The sequence below is a fragment of the Triticum urartu genome, chromosome 1 (genome assembly GCF_003073215.2).
Source record: "Triticum urartu cultivar G1812 chromosome 1, Tu2.1, whole genome shotgun sequence".
NCBI classification, from domain to species: Eukaryota; Viridiplantae; Streptophyta; class Magnoliopsida; order Poales; family Poaceae; genus Triticum; species Triticum urartu.
In genome coordinates, this window is record NC_053022.1 from 511,805,086 (window position 1) to 511,829,549 (window position 24,464).

General features: G+C 43.4%; 3 protein-coding genes and 1 pseudogene across 3 annotated transcripts; 2 read left to right on the forward strand and 2 right to left on the reverse strand.

The window, feature by feature from the left end:
• Nucleotides 1-5,022: 5,022 nt before the first annotated feature.
• Nucleotides 5,023-7,591, reverse strand: LOC125533014 (annotated as a pseudogene).
• A 197-nt stretch (nt 7,592-7,788) lies between these two features.
• LOC125523983 (NADH dehydrogenase [ubiquinone] flavoprotein 2, mitochondrial) lies at nt 7,789-11,623 on the forward strand. The gene is made up of 10 exons (XM_048689064.1): nt 7,789-8,002; nt 8,098-8,166; nt 8,260-8,325; nt 8,735-8,851; nt 9,667-9,744; nt 9,824-9,929; nt 10,049-10,095; nt 10,260-10,337; nt 10,952-11,017; nt 11,127-11,623. The coding sequence occupies exons 1-10, from the start codon at nt 7,904-7,906 to the stop codon at nt 11,232-11,234; spliced, it is 834 nt and encodes a 277-aa protein (XP_048545021.1). The 5' UTR covers nt 7,789-7,903; the 3' UTR covers nt 11,235-11,623.
• A 797-nt stretch (nt 11,624-12,420) lies between these two features.
• On the forward strand, nt 12,421-18,531 carry LOC125523977 (multisubstrate pseudouridine synthase 7-like). The gene is given in 21 exon segments (XM_048689053.1): nt 12,421-12,656; nt 12,741-12,941; nt 13,026-13,141; nt 13,143-13,298; nt 13,553-13,625; nt 13,717-13,773; nt 14,160-14,239; nt 14,323-14,385; nt 14,701-14,788; nt 14,879-14,981; nt 15,070-15,173; nt 15,279-15,352; nt 15,789-15,853; nt 16,017-16,177; nt 16,259-16,326; nt 16,428-16,488; nt 16,887-16,924; nt 17,134-17,202; nt 17,405-17,729; nt 18,093-18,196; nt 18,283-18,531. Coding segments are annotated over 20 exon segments (2,103 nt in total). The 5' UTR covers nt 12,421-12,485; the 3' UTR covers nt 18,123-18,196; nt 18,283-18,531.
• Nucleotides 18,532-19,180: 649 nt separating this feature from the next.
• On the reverse strand, nt 19,181-22,027 carry LOC125523991 (protein tesmin/TSO1-like CXC 3). The gene is made up of 6 exons (XM_048689075.1): nt 21,715-22,027; nt 21,533-21,601; nt 20,396-20,573; nt 20,206-20,301; nt 20,067-20,130; nt 19,181-19,958 (listed from the first exon to the last, which is right to left on the reverse strand). Exons 1-6 carry the CDS (start codon nt 21,918-21,920, stop codon nt 19,447-19,449), a joined length of 1,125 nt encoding a protein of 374 aa, XP_048545032.1. The 5' UTR covers nt 21,921-22,027; the 3' UTR covers nt 19,181-19,446.
• Nucleotides 22,028-24,464: the final 2,437 nt, after the last annotated feature.

Genomic DNA, 24,464 nt, shown 5'->3' on the forward strand with positions numbered 1-24,464 from the left:
TAGTGTGGCTCGGGCATTCCATCGAACACCTCATGTGCATAGGAGGTGAGCTAGAGCACCACAAAGCCCTCTCCCCCTCGGCCAGAAAAAACAGAGCACTGTGCTCTGCTCTTGCGCGAGGGGGTATATATAGGCACCTCATTGGTCCCGGTTGGTGACATGAGCCGGGACTAAAGGGGAGCCTTTGGTCCCGGTTCAAGCCACGAACCGGGACCAATGGTGGTGGGGCAGGAGCGAGGCCCATTGGTCCCGGTTCATCCCACCAACTGGGACCAAAAGGTCCAGATGAACCGGGACCAATGGCCCACGTGGCCCGGCCGCCCCCCTGGGCTCACGAACCGGGACCAATGCCCACATTGGTCCCGGTTCTGGACTGAACCGGGACAAATGGGCTGACCCGGCCTGGACCAAAGCCCTGTTTTCTACTAGTGCGAGCACCACAAGATTGAACCCAAAGCTAAGCACTTCTCCCATTGCAAGAAAGATCAATCTAGTAGGCCAAACCAAACTGATAATTCGAAGAGACTTACAAAGATAAACCAATCATACATAAAAGAATTCAGAGAAGATTCAAATATTGTTCATAGATAATCTGGATCATAAACCCACAATTCATCGGATCACGACAAACACACCGCAAAAGAAGATTACATCGAATAGATCTCCAAGAGAATCGAGGAGAACTTTGTATTGAGATCCAAAGAGAGAGAAGAAGCCATCTAGCTACTAGCTATGGACCAGAAGGTCTGAAATAAACTACTCACACATCATCGGAGGGGCCATGGAGTTGATGTAGAGGCCCTCCGTGATCAATGCCCCCTCCGGCGGAGCTCCAGAAAAGGCCCCAAGATGGGATCTCTTGGGTACAGAAGGTTGCGGCAGTGGAAATAGGGTTTCATGGTGCTCTTGGATGTTTGCCGGGTGTATGGATATATATAGGAGGAAGAAGTAGGTCGGTGGAGCAACGAGGGGCCCACGAGGGTGGAGGGAGCGCCCAGGGGGGTGGCGCGCCCCCCTGCCTCGTGGCCGCCTCGTTGATTGTTGACGTCCACTCCAAGTCCTCTGGATCACATTTGTTCCAAAAATCATGTTTTCGAAGATTTCATTCTGTTTGGACTCCGTTTGATATTCCTTTTCTACGCAACACTGAAATAGGCAAAAAAACAGCAATTTGGGTTGGGCCTCCGGTTAATAGGTTAGTCCCAAAAATAATATAAAAGTGTAAAATAAAGCCCATTAACATCCAAAACAGATAATATAATAGCATGAAACAATAAAAAATTATAGATACGTTGGAGACGTATCAAACACCTACAAAGCACTTCTAGTTTCATACTTGTTCTAGGTAAAGTGAACGTTAAGCGTGAGTAGAGTTGTATCGGTGGTCGATAAAACTTGAGGGAATATTTGTTCTACCTTTAGCTTCTCGTTGGGTTCGCCACTCTTATTTATCGAAGGAGGCTACAATTGATCCCCTATACTTGTGGGTTATCAAGACCTTTTTCTGGCGCCGTTGCCGGGGAGTTATAGTGTGAGGTGAATATTCTCGTGTGTGCTTCACTACTAGGGAAAACCCTAGCAGTAGCACAGGTATTTTGCCTATCAGTAGCGTGGGAGGATGCGCTACTGATAAGGCGCTACAACTATTCCTTAGTAGTAGCACGTGCTACGTGCGCTGCTGCTAAGACATATAGCAGCAGCGTTTCTTCGCTCCAGCGCTACTGCTAATACAGCTAGTTGTAGCGTGTTTAATCTCCATCCCTACTAGTATTCTTTTTCTCATTTTTTTAGTGTATTTATACGCCGTTATACAAATTTTGGTACAATACCAATTATGAGGTTGTTATATCAATATGTCCATAACAGTGTGTCAAATGAAGGTGGATTAGGTTTAAGTGCAGGAAACATGTGGTGCATGTCAAAAGTATACTACTAATCCAAACCTGGTCTAGTTTGGACTAGTATTACTTTCAATGTGCACCACATGTTGCCTCCACTTGAATCTAATCCGCCAACACAAGCTATTTAATCATCATCATAGTCATTACCACCAACAGTAGCTATTTAATCATCATAGTCATAGTGTATCACACATCATCATCTTCAAACTCATTCTAGCTAGCTAATCACCATCAACACTAGCCGCGGTAGCTATCTAATCACCACCAACACTACCTAATAATAATCATCATAGTCATTACCACCAACACTAGCTATTTAATCATCAGAACTCATTTCTAGCTAGCTAATCACTCCTACTGCTCTCTCTCAGCTAAAATAACATAAAACATGTGTAGCACTCCTGCTTCATCAAGTTGGAGCATGCAGATGAACCTGTCTCCTAATCGTGGGTTGCGCTTCTGATTGCTGCCCCCTAGTACTTCTCTGTGATCGTTCACAATTTTGCTCCATTCTTTCACTATTAAGCATTCCTCGCTATTAGAAATCCTGAATGCACTAAAGTGCATTGTAGGAAATCTAGGCAGTAAGCTAACAATTCTCATGCGACCTTTAGTCTCGATCCAATGAGGCACAACATTCATCGGGAGTCCCTGTTAAAGAACATCGTATAGTAACATACTTAGCAATGAAGTTTAGCTTAAAAAATAATGTATGCAAAAGATGCACTGAGGACAAATAGTAAAAATCTTACCATCTTTCCTAAATAGATGTGACCGTAGTTCAGTACGAACACTATTGGTCGCACGTTTTGAGTACTAAGATTTTTAAGTCCAAAAAAATAATTTGTCTTGACAGTATGAAGATCCTCAAGCCATGAAACATAATGACTTATCTCCTCGCAGTTTAGTTCAGCCCCGGGACAGTAGTAGGTCCTGTCTACCAAGCGTTGGACAGGTTTGCTTGAACGGAAATAAGTTGTCAATAGAAATTAGTTGTCAAGTATTTTTAAATAAACAATATCGAAGACATAAATATGGTTGAGAAACTCACATAATGGTATAACTGGAGGCGTCTGCACATCGACCCAGATGTCGATATTACCTTCAATATCATCTTCCGGACGAATATCAAAGGTGATAACCATATTAGGCTCAAATGCATAAGTCTTGCATAGTGCTTGCCAAGTTTTGCATTCAAAATATGTGTAGGTGTCTGCGTTGTATAATTTTGCGTGGAAAGTATAACCATGCTCGGTCTTCAAGTAAACTCTCTTTACCTCCATAGTATTTTTATAGAACTGAAACCTATCATATCCAAGACAAAAACTCTTGCATGGCAGGGGATACGCTAGTAGAGTAGTAAAAATTTAAATTATAAGTTGAAGCAAATGAAGCATATGTCATGCTTAATTACGAAAAAAGACTTGTCGTTGTGACTTACTGTATCCACTTCGAAGTTCTCGTCCAGCTTGATGCTGAAGCGCCTATCATCACCTAGAAAGATTCTGTCGTACAGGCCGTGCTCGTCTTCGTAGTATTCGCAAATACCGAAATCCATTTCGTCGTCTGACATTTCCTATGTTCATAGTTGAAACATTAATTGAAAATCGATCGAAGGCAACTACCAGGATACTCCCTGAGGAGCGAGCGCCGCTGGTGTTGTTGTTGAAACCGCTGCCGCCGCTGGGGTTGTCCCCTCCCCCACCAGAGCGAGCGCCATCGCCCTGAGGAGCGTCGCGTCCGCGCCCACCGCCACGTTGCCCCTGGAGGGCGGCCATGGGAGGCAGAGTTGACGGAGGATTGCCGAAGGTCGCCGCCATGGAGGAGGGTGAGGCAGGCATCAAAACTGAGCAGCTGGTTGTAGAGCTCCTAGACGGTGATGGGCTCCACCCTGGCGGCGAGCGCAGAGACCAGCGGGTTGTACTCCATGTCCAGGCCGGCGAGAATTTTGGAGACGATCTCCGGATCAGAGAGCGCCGCAGCAGTGCTTGCGACTTCATCGGTGAGGCTTTTGATCTTACCAAGGTAGTCAGCCATGGACATATTACCTTTCTTGAGGTTGGTGAGCTCGATGCGAGTGTTGATCGCTTGGGCTTGGCTCTGAGCAGCGAACATGGCGTGGATGGTGCGCCACACCTCGGCCGACGTCTGGAGCGTGGCGATCTGGGCAAGAATCTCACGGGAAAAGGAACCCATCAAGTATCCTTGAAGTTGTTGCTGCTGTGCATACCAGAGGGATCTCGCAAAGTTGACAACTTGTTCTTCTTTGCCGTCCTTGGTGATGGTGAGAGTGGGCGGCGGTGGCGGGCTCTTCTCGTCGAGGTGGTGCTCCATCTGTCCGCCGGTGGTCGTTACTCCTGGCGGGATCTAGACTGGCCCCACAAATCAATACTAGTCTTTTCTGCGCACTTTGTCCTCACTCGTGCGCACCCGGGAGCAACTTCCCGGTCGGTCACCCATCCTGAAACTACTCCAAGCTGAGCACGCTTAACTTTGGAGTTCTGTCTGAATGGGCTCCCGAAAAAGAAGAAATTCCTTATTGATATGAGTAGTCTATCATCCCTATTAAGCCAGGCTATCACATTGGCGTCATGGCAGCGGCGGTGGTGGACATGATCTCGGTCGCGGAGGTAGCTAGATGCAATCTCTTTCGATCTAATGAGGAAGAGGCTCTGTGTATCATGTAAAATGATATGGGAAGTGTAGAACCCTTTGTCTCGGGCCGCATGTATATATTGGGCGAAAGCCTTGGCATACGAGTTACAGAGAAAGAGATCGAGAGATTGACCAGGAAGGTCGTTACAGAGAGATATGGGGAAAGGAGATAGAGATGATGTACAGAATTTAAACAAACTCCTAACCCTATACATCTCCTATACGTTTATTCTAACAGAATGAAGCAGGATATAATAATGTACTACAAACTGATCAGGTAAAGGAGGCAAGTAATGAGAAATAGATGTGTTGTTGCCAAAGCATGCAAGAAACACCAGGTCATACCGGGACAGCAGCAGAGTATCACCCCAAAATGTATGTGTTCCTTGTAAATGCTGACATTTATGTGCATAGAAAAAAAATCCATTTACTCGTACTGTCTCGGTATAAGATAGATCTCAATTAATTAATAAGAACTGCTATATGGTTTTCTCAACTCAACTAGCACAATTTTTCATAGTTTCAAGTTATATGCCTTTGAAAGCTTCATCAACTTCAATGATAATCCACTGAGCATTCTAGTCCTCAGAGCCAGATCATCGAAATCTTATCGAAAGTGAAAAGTAACACTATCAATAATAACTATCCTCACCTGTAAAGCATAAAGAAAAATAATGGTTATTTGGTAACACTCAACCAATTTTGGTAGATCCTGCTAAGAACGGAAGGGTGGAAAACCATTTCTGTAAACATAGAACTGCCGGAAAACTCATCTTGAGGGAAAATAGAGGTGAGGGATAAAACATTGGACATAATTCAGATGATTAAACTTTAAGACTCAGTTGTTCAAGAATATTACATCTTTATGTTCTCCGAGGAATTTCTGCAGATAGTTCCTCACCACAATCTATTCAGTGTAGCTGCATCTATACCTCTATAAAAAGACCCAAAAGGGCATATCCAAACCATCTCGACCGTCAAATCATGTTATCTAGCGGTTCAAATCGCTTCAATGTTGAGCATCAAACACGTTTAATGCTCTAATTACCCACCACTGCCATTGGTTATAAACACGTTTTGACTCAACGATATCTCATGAAATCTGACATGTAATTAACATCCTACCATTTCCCACGAAAAAGTAATTGATATCTTACCAAATACCAACATGCAACAGATATATCTTACCTAATATAACGTGCAACTAATATCCTACCTAATATAAACGTGCATTACATGTACATTATTACTAGTATTCAGAAGTAGTAGATGCCTGCTAGGAAAGGCTCAGGTTGCAGATTTTCTTGGCCAGATGAAGCCTTGTCATGGTGGCACGGAAAAATACTCCATTATGTCACTGATACACCCTTCAGCAGTTTGATAGACACGTTCAACCATGAAACTGCCCTCTGTGTCTGTTACAATGACAGTAAATATTGTTAACAGTTTCTCAACAGACACATGACACAATCACTCTCTGTCAAACAAGTATACCAATATAAAATGCTTTGTCGCCAAGGCCACCATAGCGCACGAGAATTTGGACGTTGATTGCTAGCTGAATCCTCCAAAAGTTGGCACTTAGCACGGTAATTTTCTTCTGAAATTGCAATGATTCGGTAGTAGGAGCAACATACCCCAGTTGAGTTTTACCCATTCCTGGAACACCACCTGAATAAATCTAGTAGCTGATTAGTCTAGTCACCACAGATACATCAATGGACATGGCATTTTACATAAATAACTCAACATAAAAGAATTGAAAGCCCTTACTCAACAGATTAGTCTAGTCACCACAGATACATCAATGGAGTATGAGATGTTGATGCACAAGTGAGAACAAGAGTAGAACAAAGACTCACTAACTTTACACGATTACTCAGAACAGTAGAATAATTTGACAACACTATTGCTAGAAGACAGGAGACCAAGAAACAATATATAGAAACAGAGCTGAATGATAAACTGACTAAAAATTGCCCAGCCGATTATATGCTTATTAACCAAGAGTGCAATGCATTCCTAAAGCAAGAAAGGTGTTAACTATCTCAGTAACTTCCTTTCAATGAATCCCTCCACCAAGTATGTCGTTCAGGTCACCAGAGCCAGTAGTGATGTGTTTCCGTGATTGCTCCTCGGGCAACACGTCCCATGCCTTTTGGGCTGCTGTCACATACTAGTATTTGAGGCCTTTTTTGGTTCATATGAGAGGGTTATCGTAAGAATAGGAATCTTGTAGGAAATAAGATGACATGTATCTCAAATCCTATGAGTAGGAATAGGAAACAAGATGTCATTTGGTTGACACCAAAGAAATTTTTCCATTGAGTCTAGACTCATTTTTATTTTCCTATGAAATATGGAGGATAGGAACTAATCCTATATAGGAATAGGAATTCATTCCTATGAACCAAAGGGCTCTAAAGAAAAAAAATCCTACAAGAATCCTATCCTCTAGAATTCCTATGAAATTTCTCCAAATCAAAGGAGGCCTGAGTGAGTGAGAAGCAGTGCTATTGCAATCCGTTATCATATCAAGGATATATAAAACATGAAGAGAATTAAGAGCAACAGGTACAACGGCTCGCAAAGCTATCGAATCACGTGACACGTTACCAGCAAGACGTATCACAGTTCACACATGGGTAGAAAATAAATTCACATGTTGTTAGCCAGTTAAGACAGTTCAATTAGATGAACTATATTGGCCTCGGATAAATCCACAAGAACATTTAAATGACTAAGACTAGAACATGAATGCCAATTATATAAAATATCTCATTATCATAGCTTCACAATTACCTTACTCGATTCCCAAAGGGAAAATCAACCGGGCAAGCATAACAAAACAGGGCGAGCGGAATCATAACACGTTTTACAAGCAAAAAAATAGCCAAGAAACGGCATCTTACAAGGAGTGCGTTTCTCTGAGAACGCCGCTAGGCTCCTCCGCTCCCTTGAACATATTAGACTTGGGGCAGCGGGCAGATAAATCAAGAAAGAGAGGTCACCTTCGGCAGCGGCGACCTGGCCATCGCGTCCAGCCGGGGTTGAGGAAGGAGAAGCTGCGAGGCGGGGGAGGGGCCAGGTGCGGCGGCCTGCGCCGCGGCGCCTCCTCAACAGAAAGGGGCTGGCTGGTGGGTTCTATGGGCTAATAGGCCCAGCCCACTTAATTCCGTTCCTGTCCAATCGGAGCCCACTAAAGCAATGTCAGTGGGTGGGCTGGCTAGTCCCACTTTCACGTCGACGTGCCCTTGTTGTTGGCCGGTAAGGAGAGGTCGGTCTCTCACACACAAGCCAAGCGACCACCCGCCGATACCACCACCGCCGCTCCCTCGCTGGCCGCCATGCTGCCCCCGGCCGCCCGCCTCGCGGCCCGCCGCCTCCTCGGCCTCGCCTCCGCCTCCGCCTCACAGTCGGCCGCCCGACGCCTCTCCCCGTCTCCGGTTTGCGCGCCTCCTCCCCCTCCCCTCTCGAATCCATTCCCCTCCATTTCCCCCAAGCCGATCCCCTGATCCCGTTCGCCGAAATTTCCTTGCAGATCTCCTCCCCCGCGGCCGCGGCCGCCACGGGTTACTTCTCCCGGACCTTCTCTTCCGCGCTTAACTACGTGAGCGCTCTCGGATCCGCTTCTGCGGTTGTCTGATCTGTTTTGCCGCCGACGACGATTGAGCTAGATTTATATGTTGTGTTGTTTCTGTAGCACATCGATTCGCCGGACAACAACCCGAACATGCCGTGGGAGTTCACCAAGGCCAACATGGAGAAGGTACTGTTCTTCCCCCGGTCTGGGTCTGCGATGCGTGTGTAGCGGGGGACTGTTGGGGTCAATTGGCTGGATTTGAAATAACTGTGACATACCTTGTTAAATTGTGTGCTCAGATGTTCAGATATGGTTCTTAGGTTAATATTTGCACTGGTAATGCTGCATCCATTAGATAGATATTCTTGAATGATAGTCTCCAGTTTAACATCCTTTTTTTCGGCTAGTGCAACGGGGCAGTCTTGTTAATTTCGTTTATTCCTGAATGAACTATTGTAACAGCACTATGGGTCGTAATGTTCCATTTCTTACAGGAGAAATGGGCTTAGTGAATGCAGTTAATATGGCTCATCCGACTACTGACACGCTTCAAGTTTGTTATTACCTGGACTAATTTTCCGTTGTAATGTTGCAGGTTAACGAAATCCTATCTCATTACCCAAGCAACTACAAGCAATCTGGTATTATTCCAATGCTTGATCTTGCACAGCAGCAGCATGGTGGATGGGTCCCGGTTGCAGCAATGGACGCTGTAAGTTCAAATCGCGCAAAATTGTGACCTTCCAACGTCAGCATGTTATGTTGTATTCCGTTTCCATATAAAGGGTGAAATTGTTATGAGTTAATGTACCTTCTCTAGTTAAAAACATGTGTCTTGTACTTGTAGAAACTATGCAAAACCTTATTGCCCCTTGTTTATCGTTGTATATGCTGTTCTTTTCTGCATACTCTTCTGTCCATACACTATGTCTGGAACACTAAATTATATTCTGTATAGGTGAACAGAAAGATATCATGTGTATATTGAGTAGTCGGTTTAGCTTATGACTTGCACAGGTTTGTTGGTCTTTAATTTTGACACCCTAGAATCAAGTTACATCTTGTAGAACAAAACATTTGGAAGTGGCAGTTACAACCATTGGGTAACTACAAATTTATCTTGGATTTGATAATCAAGAAAAATAGCTTTATTAGGAGACATGGGGTCCCTATTTTTAATTAAGAAAGAACATGTTTGTTTGTCGACATACTAGTTGAAACCTCTTATGATCATGTTTTTTTTTTCTTTTCTGATGAAGCTGATTTGATGGAAGTCTAATATATTCATCTGGCAGGTCATATTATTGATAGAGCATATTAACATATAATGCATTCAAAGCTGCAGCATATCCTTTCTCACCATGACCATTATGTTCACAATTTTGCTTCAAGTATCATAGTCTTTGTTACACACTGATCTAATATATTTTATGCTTTCTTAAAATTTCTGTTGTTTTCCCCCCTATCTTGGAAAAGTGAACACTTGACATTTTCAGCGTTCCTGACAATAATTTGTCTTCTTTTCAGATTGCTAAAATAGTTGGAGTTGCACCGATCAGGGTCTATGAAGTTGCAACATTTTACTCAATGTTCAATCGGACCAAGGTACCTTGATGCACGACTGCCTACTCTGTACTCATTACTACCACCTTTTTTTACCATGAAGTCGTTTCATGCTATGTAGGTGGGAAAATATCACCTTTTGGTGTGTGGAACTACACCTTGTATGATTCGTGGTTCGCGTGATATCGAAGATGCCCTGTTAAAACACCTTGGAGTTAAACGGAACGGTTTGTATATTGCGTAATTATTCTGATATCTGTAAAATTGTTACCACAAACTTTGTCCTCTGAGCAAGAGCTTCTTATTCTGTTTCTGTGATGTAATTAACATTTTTTTTCATTTGCAGAGGTGACAAGCGATGGTTTATTTTCTGTTGGGGAAATGGAATGCATGGTAACACCGTGATCTTTAAATATTTGTTTTTACTTGAGTTTATACTTTCCAATATATAACTGTAGGAATGGTCTGTAGTATGTTTGTAACGAATAGTTTTAAATGTTTGGTTATGATATATCCTTAAAACCACTTTTATTCACCTTCTGCTCGTTTGTTCACAGGGTTGCTGTGTGAACGCTCCCATGATTGCTGTGGCTGACTATACCAAAGGTTCAGATGGTTACACATACAATTATTATGTAAGTTTATTTTGCTCTTGATAATCATACAATTCAACGTTTCACTATTCTGTTATCCTAAATTGTATCCTCTAGTACTTGCACTTGCTGGTATTAGTCAGTATCAATGACTTTATGCTGGCATAATGCGGGGTGAACTGTGCCAGAAACAGCATGACACATCTTATAGGACAATTGGTTCAACGTGATCACTGATCAGAAACAAAAATTGGGTAATGGAAGAACGTAATCACTGTATAGGAGTATATTGTTAGGAAAGGGGTGATGTGATTACAAGTGGTGCATGTTTGAACAGTAGTTTTACTTCTAAATTCATGTATATGCATAGATCAGAACTTGTCTACTCGATACACTCAACTTGTATGTCATTGCTTGTTGGCTCTGTACTGTACCTTCTTCTTTGGGGACATTAGAGAGGTAGAAAGTTGCCGTAGTTATCTTTTAAACTAAATTTCTGTTCAATAGAATTACTGCATCACTAGAGACGTAAAGTTGCTAGCCTACCAGGATGGTTTATTAAAACTCGCATGCCTTTTGCTAATGGAAGAGGCTTTGAAGTAAACTTTTCTGTCTGATGTAACTTGAGCTTCTTTTTTTCTACTTGCCCTTCACAGGAAGACCTCACTCCCAAGCGAGTCGTTGAGCTTGTTGAAATGCTGAGAAGAGGGGAAACGCCCCCTGTAAGCTTTAGCCCAACTTAACAAGATTCTCTTACTATGTCTGGCCACATGTTTTATCTGGTCTAATTCCAATATACACCTGTTCTGACGATCTGATAAACATTTGCAGCGTGGCACCCAGAACCCAGAGCGGAAAAACTGTGGTCCTGCTGGAGGGATGACCACCTTGCTAGGCGAGCCAAAGCCTCCCCCATGCAGGGACCTAGATGCCTGCTAGGTTTGCTTTGAGTTGCAAGCACACAAATAAGTAGGCCCGGTTGCACTGTATGTTGCGGAAACCGCGAAAGCGATTTGATCTCCTGTTGTTCTCAAAGCTTTCTTGTGGCCAACAATGGACATGCGATTTGATTGATCTTGTTGTTGTCGAAGCTTTCTTTTGTCTGACAATTGGATGCGTCTACCTGTCACACACCATCTCTTCTTTTTTCCTTATCATCAGCTAGACTGCCCACTGATAAAGATAGTGCTCTTCTGAAGCTGCAGCTTTGTATCCGGCATAAGAATCTGGGGCACTGGATCAATTGCTGTTATGCTACTCCTGCAGTGTTATATTCCTGTTGTTCATGCATTAATGTTTGAATGAACACGGACCTGGTACATTGCTGATTTTCGGGGAGAAACTTTTTGATATACTAATTTTCTTATTCTGTCATTGTATTACGTTTTCTCTTCGATATAAGAGTGTTATAAACATCGATTTATGTGGTGTGTACTGCACAATGCGCCCGGTGTCGCAAAGTCCCTGCTCTTTCCCATCTCTTCCCAGCACCTAGTGGACATTGTTTGACTGTTCTGACCTAACATTTTGCACCACTTCCTCTTTACAGCATGTAAGCATGCAGATTTAGAACCTTGAGGGTACCCTCCAACCCTCTTTTGTTCAACTAAATGAAATAAAATATTAGAATTCACTTCATCTTTGAAACTTAGTTCATCTGATTGAACTAAGTAGGTACCCTGAAGGTTTCAAATTTGCATCCCCAACCGCGTCCTTGTGTGCTTGCAACAGGTGATGATCCTTATTAACACTTCGCCTCAGATGAGCCCTTGAGCCTTCTTCTGTTGAAAGTGCTTGTCGGACCTCTAACCGGGTTCCCATGATAGCATCAAATGATTAATGGACAAATAGTTACATTGAATGATGATCAGATTTCAATCCCTCAGAGCGATAAACCGGCATTTGTGGCCACCCAAAAAACTAAAAAAGGGACAATATTGTTTTGCATCTTCCCCGATGGTAATATCGACATCAACAGGGAGTTGGGGAGGAGAGTGGGGAAGGCAGTTTTGTTTGGTTGCCATTCAATTGATCTAGGCCATCCACGATGATCCAACGGCAGAGAAGGTCGCCAGTGGCCGATGCGGCCCCACCTATCAGAGGTACAGCCAGCGGCTTTCCCCCCGGCTAAACCCTCTCCGCCATTTCCCTCCCAAAACCCTAGCCCCCAAATCAGCCCACCCCGCTCCCATGGCGCGCTCGAGCTCCGTCACCGAGGCCGAGGTCGGCATCGCCTGCTTCACCTCCGCCCTCCCGGGCTTCCGCGGCGTCCTCAAGCACCGCTACTCCGACTTCATCGTCCACGAGGTCGCCCGCGACGGCTCCGTCGTCCGCCTCACCTCCCTCGATCTCCCCGACCAGGTAGGTACTCGCGCCCCCCCGCGACGTCTGCTCGGTGATTCCGCGTGCCCGGTCCCGGTTTCACCCACGGCTCGTGCATTGCAGTGCGTGGATGCCAAGGAGGAGGAGAAGGCGGCGCCGGCGGCCGACGCCGACCACTCCAAGGCTCTCGAGTCGTTCAGCGGGCTCTGCGGCGAGGCCGACTGCCACGCGCTGAGGGGGCTTCTGGAGAAGGTCGCGACCGGCGGCGAGGGCGAATTCTTGCCGGTCATGCTCTCGCCCGATGCCGACAAGGCTCATCGATCGGTGGGTTTGGTTCGGCGGTGCTGCTTGTCTTGTGTGGCTGAATTTGGGGGAACTGTCTGATTTGGAGCGTTTATTTGCTTGCAGGAGGTGCACAACTTTTTCAAAAGAAACTTCAAGTTCTTGGTCACAGACACAGTGGAACACAGCGACGGGGTTCAGAAATACATCAGGGTACGCGTGGGGTCTGAAGCTGGAGGGGGGGGGCGGGGGGGGGGGGGGGGGGGGGGGTGGGGGGAGGGGTGGTGGTGGCAGAGGAAGGAAGAGGAAGAACATGAATGGTTCTGATTGGGGAGACGACAGGCCATTTGACAGTAGAGGGTCGTCTAGTTGGCCAGCTCATGCTGGGAAGTTCCTGAGGTGATGAAATTCTGTTTGAATTGATCATCTGTTGTCCTACCCAAATTGTTATTAGTGTTTGCGCTATAACACATTCATTCCTCGTGTTTGGCATAGTTGACAGGCTTGTTTGAATTTGGTAACATGAGTAATGTAGCTATAACAACTCCTCTATATTTGTGTAGTAAGGAATATAAATGTAATGTTTGCGTCGTGTCTAGTTTTGCTGCTAACTAGTTCTGTAACTGGAGCTACCATCCTGTGACACTGATCAGGTTTCACCTTTGCAAAGAAAACAAGGACACCCAAGATGCATTGGGAGTAATAGGAAAAATGTTAGGACTCCAGGTACATCTTGGTTGCTATTTATCTCATTGATGGCATCATTCAGTAACCGTTCTTTGCCAACCGAGTAATGACTTGATTATGCTTTTTGCAGTCACGCTCATTTGGGTTTTCTGGAACAAAGGATAAACGTGCTGTTACGACGCAACAGGTGTTTATTATTCCTATGTAAACCATCTCTCTGAATTTAATTCATGTAATGATGGATTTGCGTTTTGGGATAAAATAGCTAAACTTTCATACATGGGTGTGGACGAAAAATACTTTAGGTGATTTTATCTATAGCTATAAGTGAACTGTATCTGTATGTGTAATTATGTATGCTATTATGGTGTTACAACCATTTAATAATTTCGTGTAAAATTTAATATGCATTCGTTCTAGATTTTATTATTAGTATCATTGATCAAACTAGGTTATGTAGTTTGTTTCATGATTTTCTGGCTATTTGGTAGATTTGGTTATAATTTCTGTTTCATGGTTATGACCCTTTGCATGTAATTGCCTTGGCTACTGATCTAATTCTTTTCCTATTAGGTTACCGTTTTCAAGGTGCCAGCAAATAAAATCGCTGCACTTAATAAGCGACTATATGGCATCAAAGTTGGAAACTTCTGGTAGGTGATCAATTGATTTTTGTAGGATCACTGGAATATAGCTGTCCTAAGTGATACTTTAGCAACTAACGTATCCTCTCTAGTTATGTAAAGGAGGGACTTGGTCTTGGTCAACTCATGGGAAATCGGTTTACAATTACCCTGAGGTATCATATCTTCTCTTTTTTCCTTATAATTTAGTATATAGAAGCGCTCCTGCTCCAATGCTCTTCTGAAAGTGTAACACAAAATTTAGTGCTATTGTAGGCCTGATTTGATTTGCATCTACACAGTAGACAGTACACACTACCTCACCACTATCAGTTATTTTATAGTTTTGCCCTTTGTGGTGTAGTATTAGTATATTTTTTGAAAATAGTAGTATTAATATATTACTTAAGCCCACATGCATGGAACCTTGTATATTTTGCTTTAACAAACTGAGAAAATTGGGTAACTTATGTTTACCTGCATTTCTTTAGAGGTGTTGTTGCAGAATCGGAAGACATGATAAAGGCTGCTGTGGATGGCTTAGGAAAGAACGGATTTATCAACTACTATGGTTTGCAGGTACAGGCCTAGGAACTTCTGCGTGTGCTCCAGAATTTATTTTGCTGTTATTTGTGAACCTTATTGAGTTCATCTATTTTGTATGGTTAGCGCTTTGGAAGTGGTTCAGTACCAACCCACCGTATTGGAGCTGCTTTGCTTAGAGGAGAATGGAAAAATGCTGTAAACTTGGTTCTTGATCCAAGGGAAGGAGATATCCTCAAATTATTTTGTTTGTATCTAATTAGGATTGCATGTTGTGCTGTGCCAACTTTTGTTCAACATAACTCGATACTCCGAACAGCGTGATGACATAAAGGAGGTGCGTGAACATTACAAGCAACATGGTGATATTGATATGGCTCTGAGGAACTTTCCTCGCCATCTTGTGGCTGAGAAGGCTATTGTAAGTGTAGTCCTTTATCATTTACATCAAAATATCCTTGTATTAGATGAATAAGTGCGCCTTTTGTGGAAATTAAACTAATATCCATCCATGCACTATTTTCAGCTTCAGTGTTTGAGGAAATGCCCTGAGAACTATCTACAAGCATTAAAGGGTATACCAAGACCGTTAAGAATGATGTATGCCATATATCTTTATCTTGTATGGATTGCTTTTTCTTGATATAACTAGTTACTTCAAATTAAACGACATTGGTGGTTTTCTTCTCCGAGAATATGATAATTGTAGAATGCAGAAAATTGTTTTATAGTAAGTATATACTCCCTCCGTCGCAAAATAAGTGACTCAACTTTGTACTAGTTTTAGTACTAAGTTGAGTCACGTATTTTGGGACGGAGGGAGTATATTTCTTTATAATCAGTCACTTTAGATGTAATCTGACATCAACAGTAGTACATCCACTTTACATGTTAGTCAACAGTATTGTGCTACTCTAGTTACATATCACTTGCTAAATCGAAATATTTCTGCTGTTCACTTTTCTGCGTTTTTTTGAATAATTCTACTTTGTTTCTGTCCTTTTACTTATTACTGATTACTGATTGGCTTCTGTAGGTATGTCCATTCTTACCAAAGTTACCTTTGGAATCATGCTGCCAGCATGAGAGTTGAAAAGTATGGTCAGTCTACTTCGTCCTTGTACAGTTACTCAGTTTCAATTGAATCATTGTACAATTTGATGTTTTGGGCTAACCGTTACTATTTCATGAGGTGTGTTATCCCGTGAGGTTTTTATGGTGGACTTCATGCTCCCTTTTTATATTCTAACTGGTGATTTGACAGGCATTTCACAGGTCGTAGAAGGTGATCTAATCTATACCAAAGAAAGCCATCCTGGAGAAGCAACTTCTGTGGGTACTTCAGAAGTTGATGGCCTTACAAATTCTTCTGAAATTGATATTTGTCCTGAAGCAATTCCAGAAGAAAATATCCAGTCTGTGAAGGTTTGCTACAAACCTACATGCTCATACACAGAAAATGTTCCTTCTCATATGCCTACTCCTGCACCTTTGTTTCTCTTGTAGCTAGTTGATTCTGAAGATTTATCGAAAGGGATCTACTCGTTTGAAGATGTCGTCCTTCCTTTGCCTGGGTAAATGACCAATTCCCTTATTCATATATTCATTTTGTTCCTGTCATGATTCCACTTGTCAAGAAAACAAATAGATTCAGCTTGTTATTGTTATTACACAGTTCACAAGCATTGTTCCCTGGGAATGAAGTTGCTGAGATTTACCACGAAATGGCTAAAAAGGTAAATACTACTCCCTCCGTCCCAAAATAAGTGTCTCAGCTTTGTACTAACTCTAGTACAAAGTTATACTAAAGTTGAGACACTTATTTTGGGACGGAAGGAGTATATTGCAGTGTGTATTTGGAGATTCTTGTTTGGTATGGTCAAAACTTGCGCACTGTTGAATTTCTGTTACAAGCATTCCCAGTTCCTATTTCATTGAATCAGATATTGCAATGCTGTGGCCTTTGGACTATGCTGACTAAAATGTGTTTGATTTATCCTTTTCCTTTGTGGATATTAGCTGTCATACTGTAATATCACTGGTTTTATTAGCAAATGTGTTATGAGTCACACAATTTCTTAGTGGCTTCTGCCATGACGAGAATCATAATGTTACTTTGGATTTCATGTCTCAGGATGGCATTAGCTTGACAGAGAATGCTCATGGTGTGAAGTAAGTTTCTTCATATTGCTCCCAGAATTCTTTCTAGCCTATGCAAGGGCAGCTGTAAATAGTGCAGCCTAATGCATTGAGCAATGACAATTTATTTTTTCTTCTGCGGTGTATTAATCATTTCATATACATTGCATCTACACATGCTTGTTTTACTGCTACATCATATCCTAATTTTTGCGCTGTATGATGCAAACACCATTTGTTAGGGAGTTCTCAATTACAAGCATGAAAGGAGGTTACCGTAGGGTGTTCCAGAAGCCTATTGATTTTGAGTGGTATGTGTATTTCCATCAATAGTTTACTGTGTTAATCCATCAAAGTCATTCTCTTAACTCTATCCATTGGGCTTGCTTGAAGTGTTAATCTGACCGCATGAGTTATTTTAGAGGAGTAACACTGCCGTGTATTAATTCTTATTCCTTTTTGTTGAATCTAGTATGACTGCACCATTTTGATAAAATGCTTTGATGACTGCAGGGAACTCATGACATACACGGATGACAGTGCATCTTTAGCAGAAACCGATTTGGATATTCTCTCCAAAAGCAAGCTTACAGAAGCAAAGGTAGCTAATGAGCCTGCTGCATCTAGTGAAAATTCCGCCTCCAATCCACCTGATTGCAAGATGGAAGAGCCATTGGAGACCTCCATGCCAACCAGTGAAACTAGCTTAGTAGAAAACAAGTCTATTGGCAGCTCAGATACATTGCCAAGCAAACTGGCCGTGAAATTAGCATTTACTTTACCTGCATCATCCTATGCTACAATGGCAATCAGGGAGTTGCTGAAGGATTCAACCTCGGTATGTTTATCCTCTGTCGATATATTATGCTTTTACGATTTGATTTTGAAGACTAGTGAGTCGACTGATGCCCATACTTATACAGTAAATTTTAGTTCATCAACTAAACTTGTGGTGCTTTCCACATGACCTGCTGTTGTTATAGTTGGGTTGAAGTTGTGTATAAGCATGGCTCTTGATGATTGCTGATAGATTCTTTGGTGTGTTTAGCCACTACGGTGTTTGGTTAATATAAAAATAAGGCATATACAACCGAGAAATTCATCAACTGAGAAACACTGCTGATAAAAGATTTCTATTTGTCGGTTATTTCTGGCACAACTTGTTACATTTGTTGCGTAACCTCCTTTGGGGTACCTGCAGGTTGCGTACCAGAAAACACTTGATTGCTAAGTTTCTCGCTGATGTCAGTTCTCAAGGGAAACTGATCTGTCATCTCACCAATTGAGGATGTGACATGGCTGAAGGTATGGTGCTTCGAAGACCCGATAACTCTGAATTAAATGGCACTGTTTATGGGCTCCTAATTCCTGCTTCTGTGTTTCTATTTTAGCTAGAGCTTCAGCTGGATCCATGAATCAGCAAACTGACCACGTGGCTGAGGCTCCCGCTTGGTGCATGCAAGCAATATGACCGTTCAAAACTATGTACTGAGCGCAAAATTTATGGTCCCTATTCTGTACTAGAATGCGCCGTGCCGCAATAAAGCTTGTATAACCCTATTATGACCTCTGTAATGAAATCGAGATATAAAATCGTGCTGTGTTGGTTACCTCGACGAGGCTGAGGTTTTGCTGGATGATTTGATGATTCCCCATCATTTTGTTTTGCATTTTAAGCTTCCTGCTTATCTCGGTTCTGTTTTTCGTTGTTTTATTTCGATTCTGCTGGACTTGGTCCGGCCACGGACGCCTGGACCTCTGAAACGTTCCATGGTCTGGTGTCGATAGGTGATCCACAGGAACTCCAGGCCCTGTTTGATACACGAGGAAAGGACATTCCATGTACACTTTCTGTATACAATTCTTATACTCCCTCTGATCCAAACTACTCCCTCTCTCATAATAAACGTTCTTATATTATGAGACGAAGGGAGTATGCTCTTATATTATTCTCATAATAAACATTCTTATATTATGAGACGGAGGGAGTATGCTCTTATATTATGAGACGGAGGGAGTAATTGACGCAGCAGCTTTGGTACAACTTTGTACTGTGTCAATTAATTTGGATTGAAGGGAGTACATTTGGATAGGAGCCAAGAACTCTTCTAGATTTTCATTTTGTCAATTAATTTGGATTGGAGGGAGTACATTCCAAGAACTCCTAGATTTTCATAGGACCCTGCCAGACCACGAGAATATTCCTAGCTCTGTTTGACGCATATATTCCATGTTTCGTACGGAGAACTTCAACTCTAGACAGCATTTCATCTCAGACACAACATCACATTAGCTAAATACAGGTGCATAATAACAAATCATCAATTATTGCAACATGTCACCAGGTACTCAGCCGCTAAGCTCTCTACAACGACAGGCGGTGCAGATCCGGGATACACATCTCAGTATACAGGAAAAACCCTAAACATCCTGCGAATTCCAATCGGCCAGCAGGGCATCCATCACCATCATCATCTATAAACGCAACATCCAATGCTCCCCCTCAAACCTCACCCGGAGGCCCCAACAACACTAGAGAAAAAAACACTGCTGCCCTAAGTCAGGTGCTGGATCTTGCGCTTGAGCCACAGGGCGCGGACGTCGAGCCCCAGGGAGACGAATATCTCCCGGTTGCCCGGCTGCAGGAACACGTCGGGGGCCACCGACTTCTCCACCTGCGACAGCTCCACCATGCCGTTCAGGATCTGGACGCACCGCGAGATGCTGTAGGCGTCCTCCTGGACCTGGTGCTTCGCCAGCTGCCACTCGTGGCTCGAGCTCTTGTGGTTCTCTCCCAAGTCGTCGACCGCCCGGTGGTCGTTGCCCTGCCTCTTCGAGGACTGCTGCCATGAGCGCGGCTGCCACTGCGACAGCACCTGCGGCAGCAGGTGCGTGTCTCTGCTCGAGGCCTTGCTGCGAGGCGGGGTGTGTTGGAAAGAGGACTCCTTTGAGATGGGCGATTGCAGGCGAGGCGAACGCTCCACGACAAAGTCGTGTTCGTCCTCGCTATGGTCCAGATCCGCACCGGTGTATATGAAACGCTTGCTTTCGTCCGCCATAAAACCTTCTGCAGTAGGAGAGACAGTCACTAGCCAGCAAACGATGATATTGCACAAGGGGATATTTACACAGGTTTCACTGAAGAACGAAATCATCACAAGCACTCCGTACTTACCATTTTTCCCATAAGGATTCTTGCAATCCTCGCATCGACAAAATAAGGAGCATCCAGTCCCATCCTGTTCACACGAATCAACTTGAGAATAAATTTGCACCCGAAAGATATAGTAAAGTGTTTGGAGCTAAGATGGAACCTGGTAGCAATCACAGTATTTCTTTAGGCAACTTGATTTCTTGCAATTGCAACCTCGCCTTGGTGGAGTTGAAGAAGAAGAATTGTGTGCATCTTCCTGCAGGTGACAAAGACATAGTATGGAAATTATTGTTATGAGCCAAAGGGAACTTAGAAAATGCAACATCGTCTAACTGAGTCAAGAAAACAACCATAGTTTCAGCATTAGCCTCCAGTCTTCTATTAATTTTCAGAGACATCCGTTTCTGACGTGAAAGTAGCACCTTGCGAGTGGTCTGAACTGTCTCTGCAAAATCAGACTTGTTGAAACATGGCACGCATCCACATTTTTCAGAACAATAACCTCCACCAGCAAAACATGGACAATACCTGCATACGCAGATAATCATGATTTATGTTAATAGTTCGTTACAAATCTTAGCTCATAAAAAAATATCGGCACATACATGTATAGATACGATTTCATTTAAACTAATCATTAAAGAAAAAATTAGACCAGCAGGGGGAGGAGCCCCTGTGGTTTTTTAATTAAGAAGGAATTTTGTGAGACACACGTCCAATACCGTGATATTAACCAGGATGGTTAAATGACGGCCACTGGGATCAAACCCGCGCCGGCGGGAATGTGCCACTGCACTCCCACCACTGGGGCTAGGAAACCATCCACATTTAAACTAATCATCATATACTGATAAACATTTTCACCAATATAATGTGTCCCAGTAGATGAGAAACGACTTGGGATTCTAAAACACTTCGATAGCAAAATCTGAGTCATTTTTTATCTACTGGAACACACTATAAGCTGCTTAGTCTGGCCACACAGATATAATCTGCTCCATGAGCTATGTTTCAAAGGAGGAATTGAGGTAACTTAGGAAGCGGAATCGCAGTATAATCAAATAGCGCACAAACGAATGCTAAAACAAGTGATGCACTCCCCATCATGAAAAACTAATTCTGAATTTGGGAACCTCTGCAGCAAGCACATATATCAGGAAAATAATTTCCTTAATTTCTCACTGCATACTACGAGAGGCAAGCTGCTACGAGTTCACTAGAGAACCCAGCATACCAAAGGGATTTTTGAAACTGAAGCAGATATGTGACCAGGATATCAAATTAGACAGGATGATTAAACCATCCCACCCTCGCGCAGATGCCCCTCTCTAGCACCTAAACGGAAGCAAATCTGAGCAGCGAAACCGCACGGCACCCAACATTTCAAAATTGGCCGTCCCTGTCTAGAAACCCGAAGCACCGGAGGCGAAACAGGGCACATCCTAGGGCCCGGCGGCGAAATCGGGAGGGACAGGGGGGCTGCTTACAGCTTCAGGCATCTGGACTTTTTGCAGGCGCAATGCTTGCACCCATCCGCGGCGTCCTCCAGCTTCTGCCTGCTCAAACAACAAACGTCCGCCTCAGTCAGATCAGCCGGCCGGATAACCCCCGGCGAGACGCCGGAACCGGGGAACGGAGACGCACGGGGCCGGGGCGGGGGGGACCTCACCTCTTGGGCGTGGTGGCGAGCGCGAGCTGGTTCATGCTGGTGGGATCCGGCAGCGCGTCGGGGCCCTCCGGGGCCGCCGCCACGGCCGGCGGCGGCGAGGGCGGGGGCTCCACGGCCGAGAGGGGCACCGCCGCCGTGAGGTGCGGGGGCGGGGGCGGGGGCGGGGGCGGCGAGGGGGGCTTGACGGAGATCGGGGTGGCCTCCATGGGCGGAGCACGGGGCGAACGAGGGCACACGCGGGGTCCGGCTGGGGGCAGGAGGGTGGCTCGGCTCTTTTGAGACTGTGGCGCGGGGCCCCCGCCTTGAAGAGCCAGGAGCCTCCCTGTCCCTGCGGGGTTTTTGTTTTGTGGTTTTTTTGGTGGTTTCTGGAAAAGGTTTTACGGTTTCGAACGAAATCCGGGGCAGTTTCGTTCGGACGCCTTTTTGATGGATGGATGGGTGGGGGTTGGTGGCCAGAGGAGATTTTTTTGGTTTGGGCAGGGTTTGAGATTTGGATCCGATGTGGTTTGTGGGTTTTAAATTTTTTTAATGGGTTTTTATTTACTAGAGGCTTTGTTTCAGTGCTGGATCAGAGGTCAGTTTTTTTTTTAGTTTTTTGCGCTTTTAGAATAGTCTGCTTCCTATCAACCAAACTATTTTTTTAACAGTCTTGCTAAGTCTTAGTCAATGCTATACCCGTGAGATCTTACGTTGATTCATGCAAAAAATTCTTTTTAGTTTTTCTTTTTCTCTATTGCATGTTATGTCACTTGACTGAGACTTTGTTAAATCTCAGTCGACTGAGACCTAGTCATACCCTTTTTTTAAGGCTACTAGTCAAGTCTTAATAAAGTAGGCTTGTGACATAAATAAATTTTGTCGGGTTTTTAAAATAAACTGGTTAGGGGACGACTTACGTCAACTTATTTTAGAAGCCAACAGAAGAACTGACCCAAGAAAAATGTTTGTAGTTTGACAAAACTACTCTAAACCTCGTCGTTGTCGTTTTGTTGTGACACGCGCCCAGTCAGCTAGAATGCATCGAGTCCAATCTACTGTATCGTAGATATTGCCCAATGTAAATTCTGCTCGAGCGTGTGTTATTCTCTTATCCTTATGTACTCTGAAACACTTCGCTTTACTCCATGCCATTATGTATGTTAGATAAAATTCTTCTTCCATTTCTTTCTTCCTATACAAGAAAAGCTCTTCTCCTCTCGTCGGCGCCGCCCCCGCCCCCGCCGGTCCGCCCCCGCCCCCGCCGGTCCGCCCCCATCTCTTTCCTCCTCTAGAGATAAAGAATGTTTCCCTAAAAAAACAATATGGTGCCTTACTATTGTTTCTCCCCCAACATGAAACTTCTCTTACAACACACACATGTAAAATCTAGGCCTAACAGTCTTGAGATGTTAGTTCATCTGTGCGCCCAACTTATCAATATAGTGCACTGACTCACACAGAACTTCATTCTCCTCTTTGCACTAAGCGCCAAAAAGTAGGAACTTTCAATGTGAAACGCTCTAGCATTAAACGGCGCAACGATTGGATTTCAGACTTAAAATTTTAACTCTGGATTTCAGACTTCAAATTTGAGTTCAGACTTATTTTAGAGAGAAATATGTGGGTTTGTTAGTTAAATGAGAAGTGATTTATGGCACCGTGATGAATCTAGTCGTGTGTCATCGCTTTGTAAAATGGTTCGATAAACACAAATCAAGGCATGGTTTTCTATATAAACAAATAAATTCCCATTTAGCAAATGAACTATCCCCATCGAGCAAGATATTCTGATTTGACTAGACATGTTTGCAAAAAAAATAAATGAATAGATTAAACATAGCAAGTCGTTTTCTATGGGAATGCTCACCAGCACACTTCATTGCAAATTTAACATAGTTACATCGTTCCACAAAAGAGGTGAAACGGAACTAGGAGGATCATCCTCCCAAAACAATTTTCGACTTAAAATCATATGAGTGTCTAGCTAGCTTGCGCGCCACCCTGTTGGCCTCCCTTGGACAGTAACGGATGCCACTGAACCAACCCTGGCAAATTTCATTAACTCCTTCGTTTTCTCAAAGTAGCAAATTTCATGAACTCCTTGATTTTCTCAAAGTAAAAGAGGCCGTCGGCAAATTTCACAAAAATAATCAGAGATAACTAGTGACTAATTGTGAAATTGGTGTGCATCAGACAAGTGTCTCTTGAGTGGAGTTAAAAGGCATCGTGCAGTGTATGTGTATGTAGCTTTACGTTTTCTTTAGCGCAGTTAGTGTCATGTCGCGTGCTTTATTTTGCAGTAGTAGATGGTAAAGCATGGTGCCTTACTAAACATACTAGTACCAGAGATAAAGTCTATGTTTCCCTCAGAAAAAGTATGGTGCCTTGCTGCTGTCTTTATTACTAATTTCGCCCCCAGCATGAAACGTCTCTTACAACGCACGGCAATCCCAAAGTTGGCACTAATTAGGCAATCATGTGCTGTTAAATCTAGACCTAAAAGGTCTTGAAACATTAGTGCGTCGAAATTATCAGTACACTGACTCACATAACTTCATTCTCCGCTTTGCACTAATCGCCGAAAAGTACTCCCTCCGTTTCTAAATATTTGTCTTTCTAAAGATTTCAACAAGTGACTACATACGAAGCAAAATGAGTGAATCTACACTCTAAAATAGGTTTACATACATCCGTATGTTGTAATCATTTGAAATCTCTAGAAAGACAAATGTTTAGAAACGGAGGGAGTAATACATTAAAGACTTCAGACA

Excerpts from the sequence above, each read along its gene's own strand:
- LOC125523991 (XM_048689075.1), bottom strand. The coding sequence starts at position 21,920 with ATGGAGGCCACCCCGATCTCCGTCAAGCCCCCCTCGCCGCCCCCGCCC. Across the intron at positions 20,302-20,395 it reads AGGCTAATGCTGAAACTATG|GAAGATGCACACAATTCTTC; the intron begins GTTGTTTTCTTG and ends TGTCACCTGCAG. Across the intron at positions 20,131-20,205 it reads AATACTGTGATTGCTACCAG|GATGGGACTGGATGCTCCTT; the intron begins GTTCCATCTTAG and ends TCGTGTGAACAG.
- LOC125523983 (XM_048689064.1), top strand. The coding sequence starts at position 7,904 with ATGCTGCCCCCGGCCGCCCGCCTCGCGGCCCGCCGCCTCCTCGGCCTC. Across the intron at positions 9,745-9,823 it reads CAATGTTCAATCGGACCAAG|GTGGGAAAATATCACCTTTT; the intron begins GTACCTTGATGC and ends CATGCTATGTAG. Across the intron at positions 11,018-11,126 it reads GAAGAGGGGAAACGCCCCCT|CGTGGCACCCAGAACCCAGA; the intron begins GTAAGCTTTAGC and ends AAACATTTGCAG.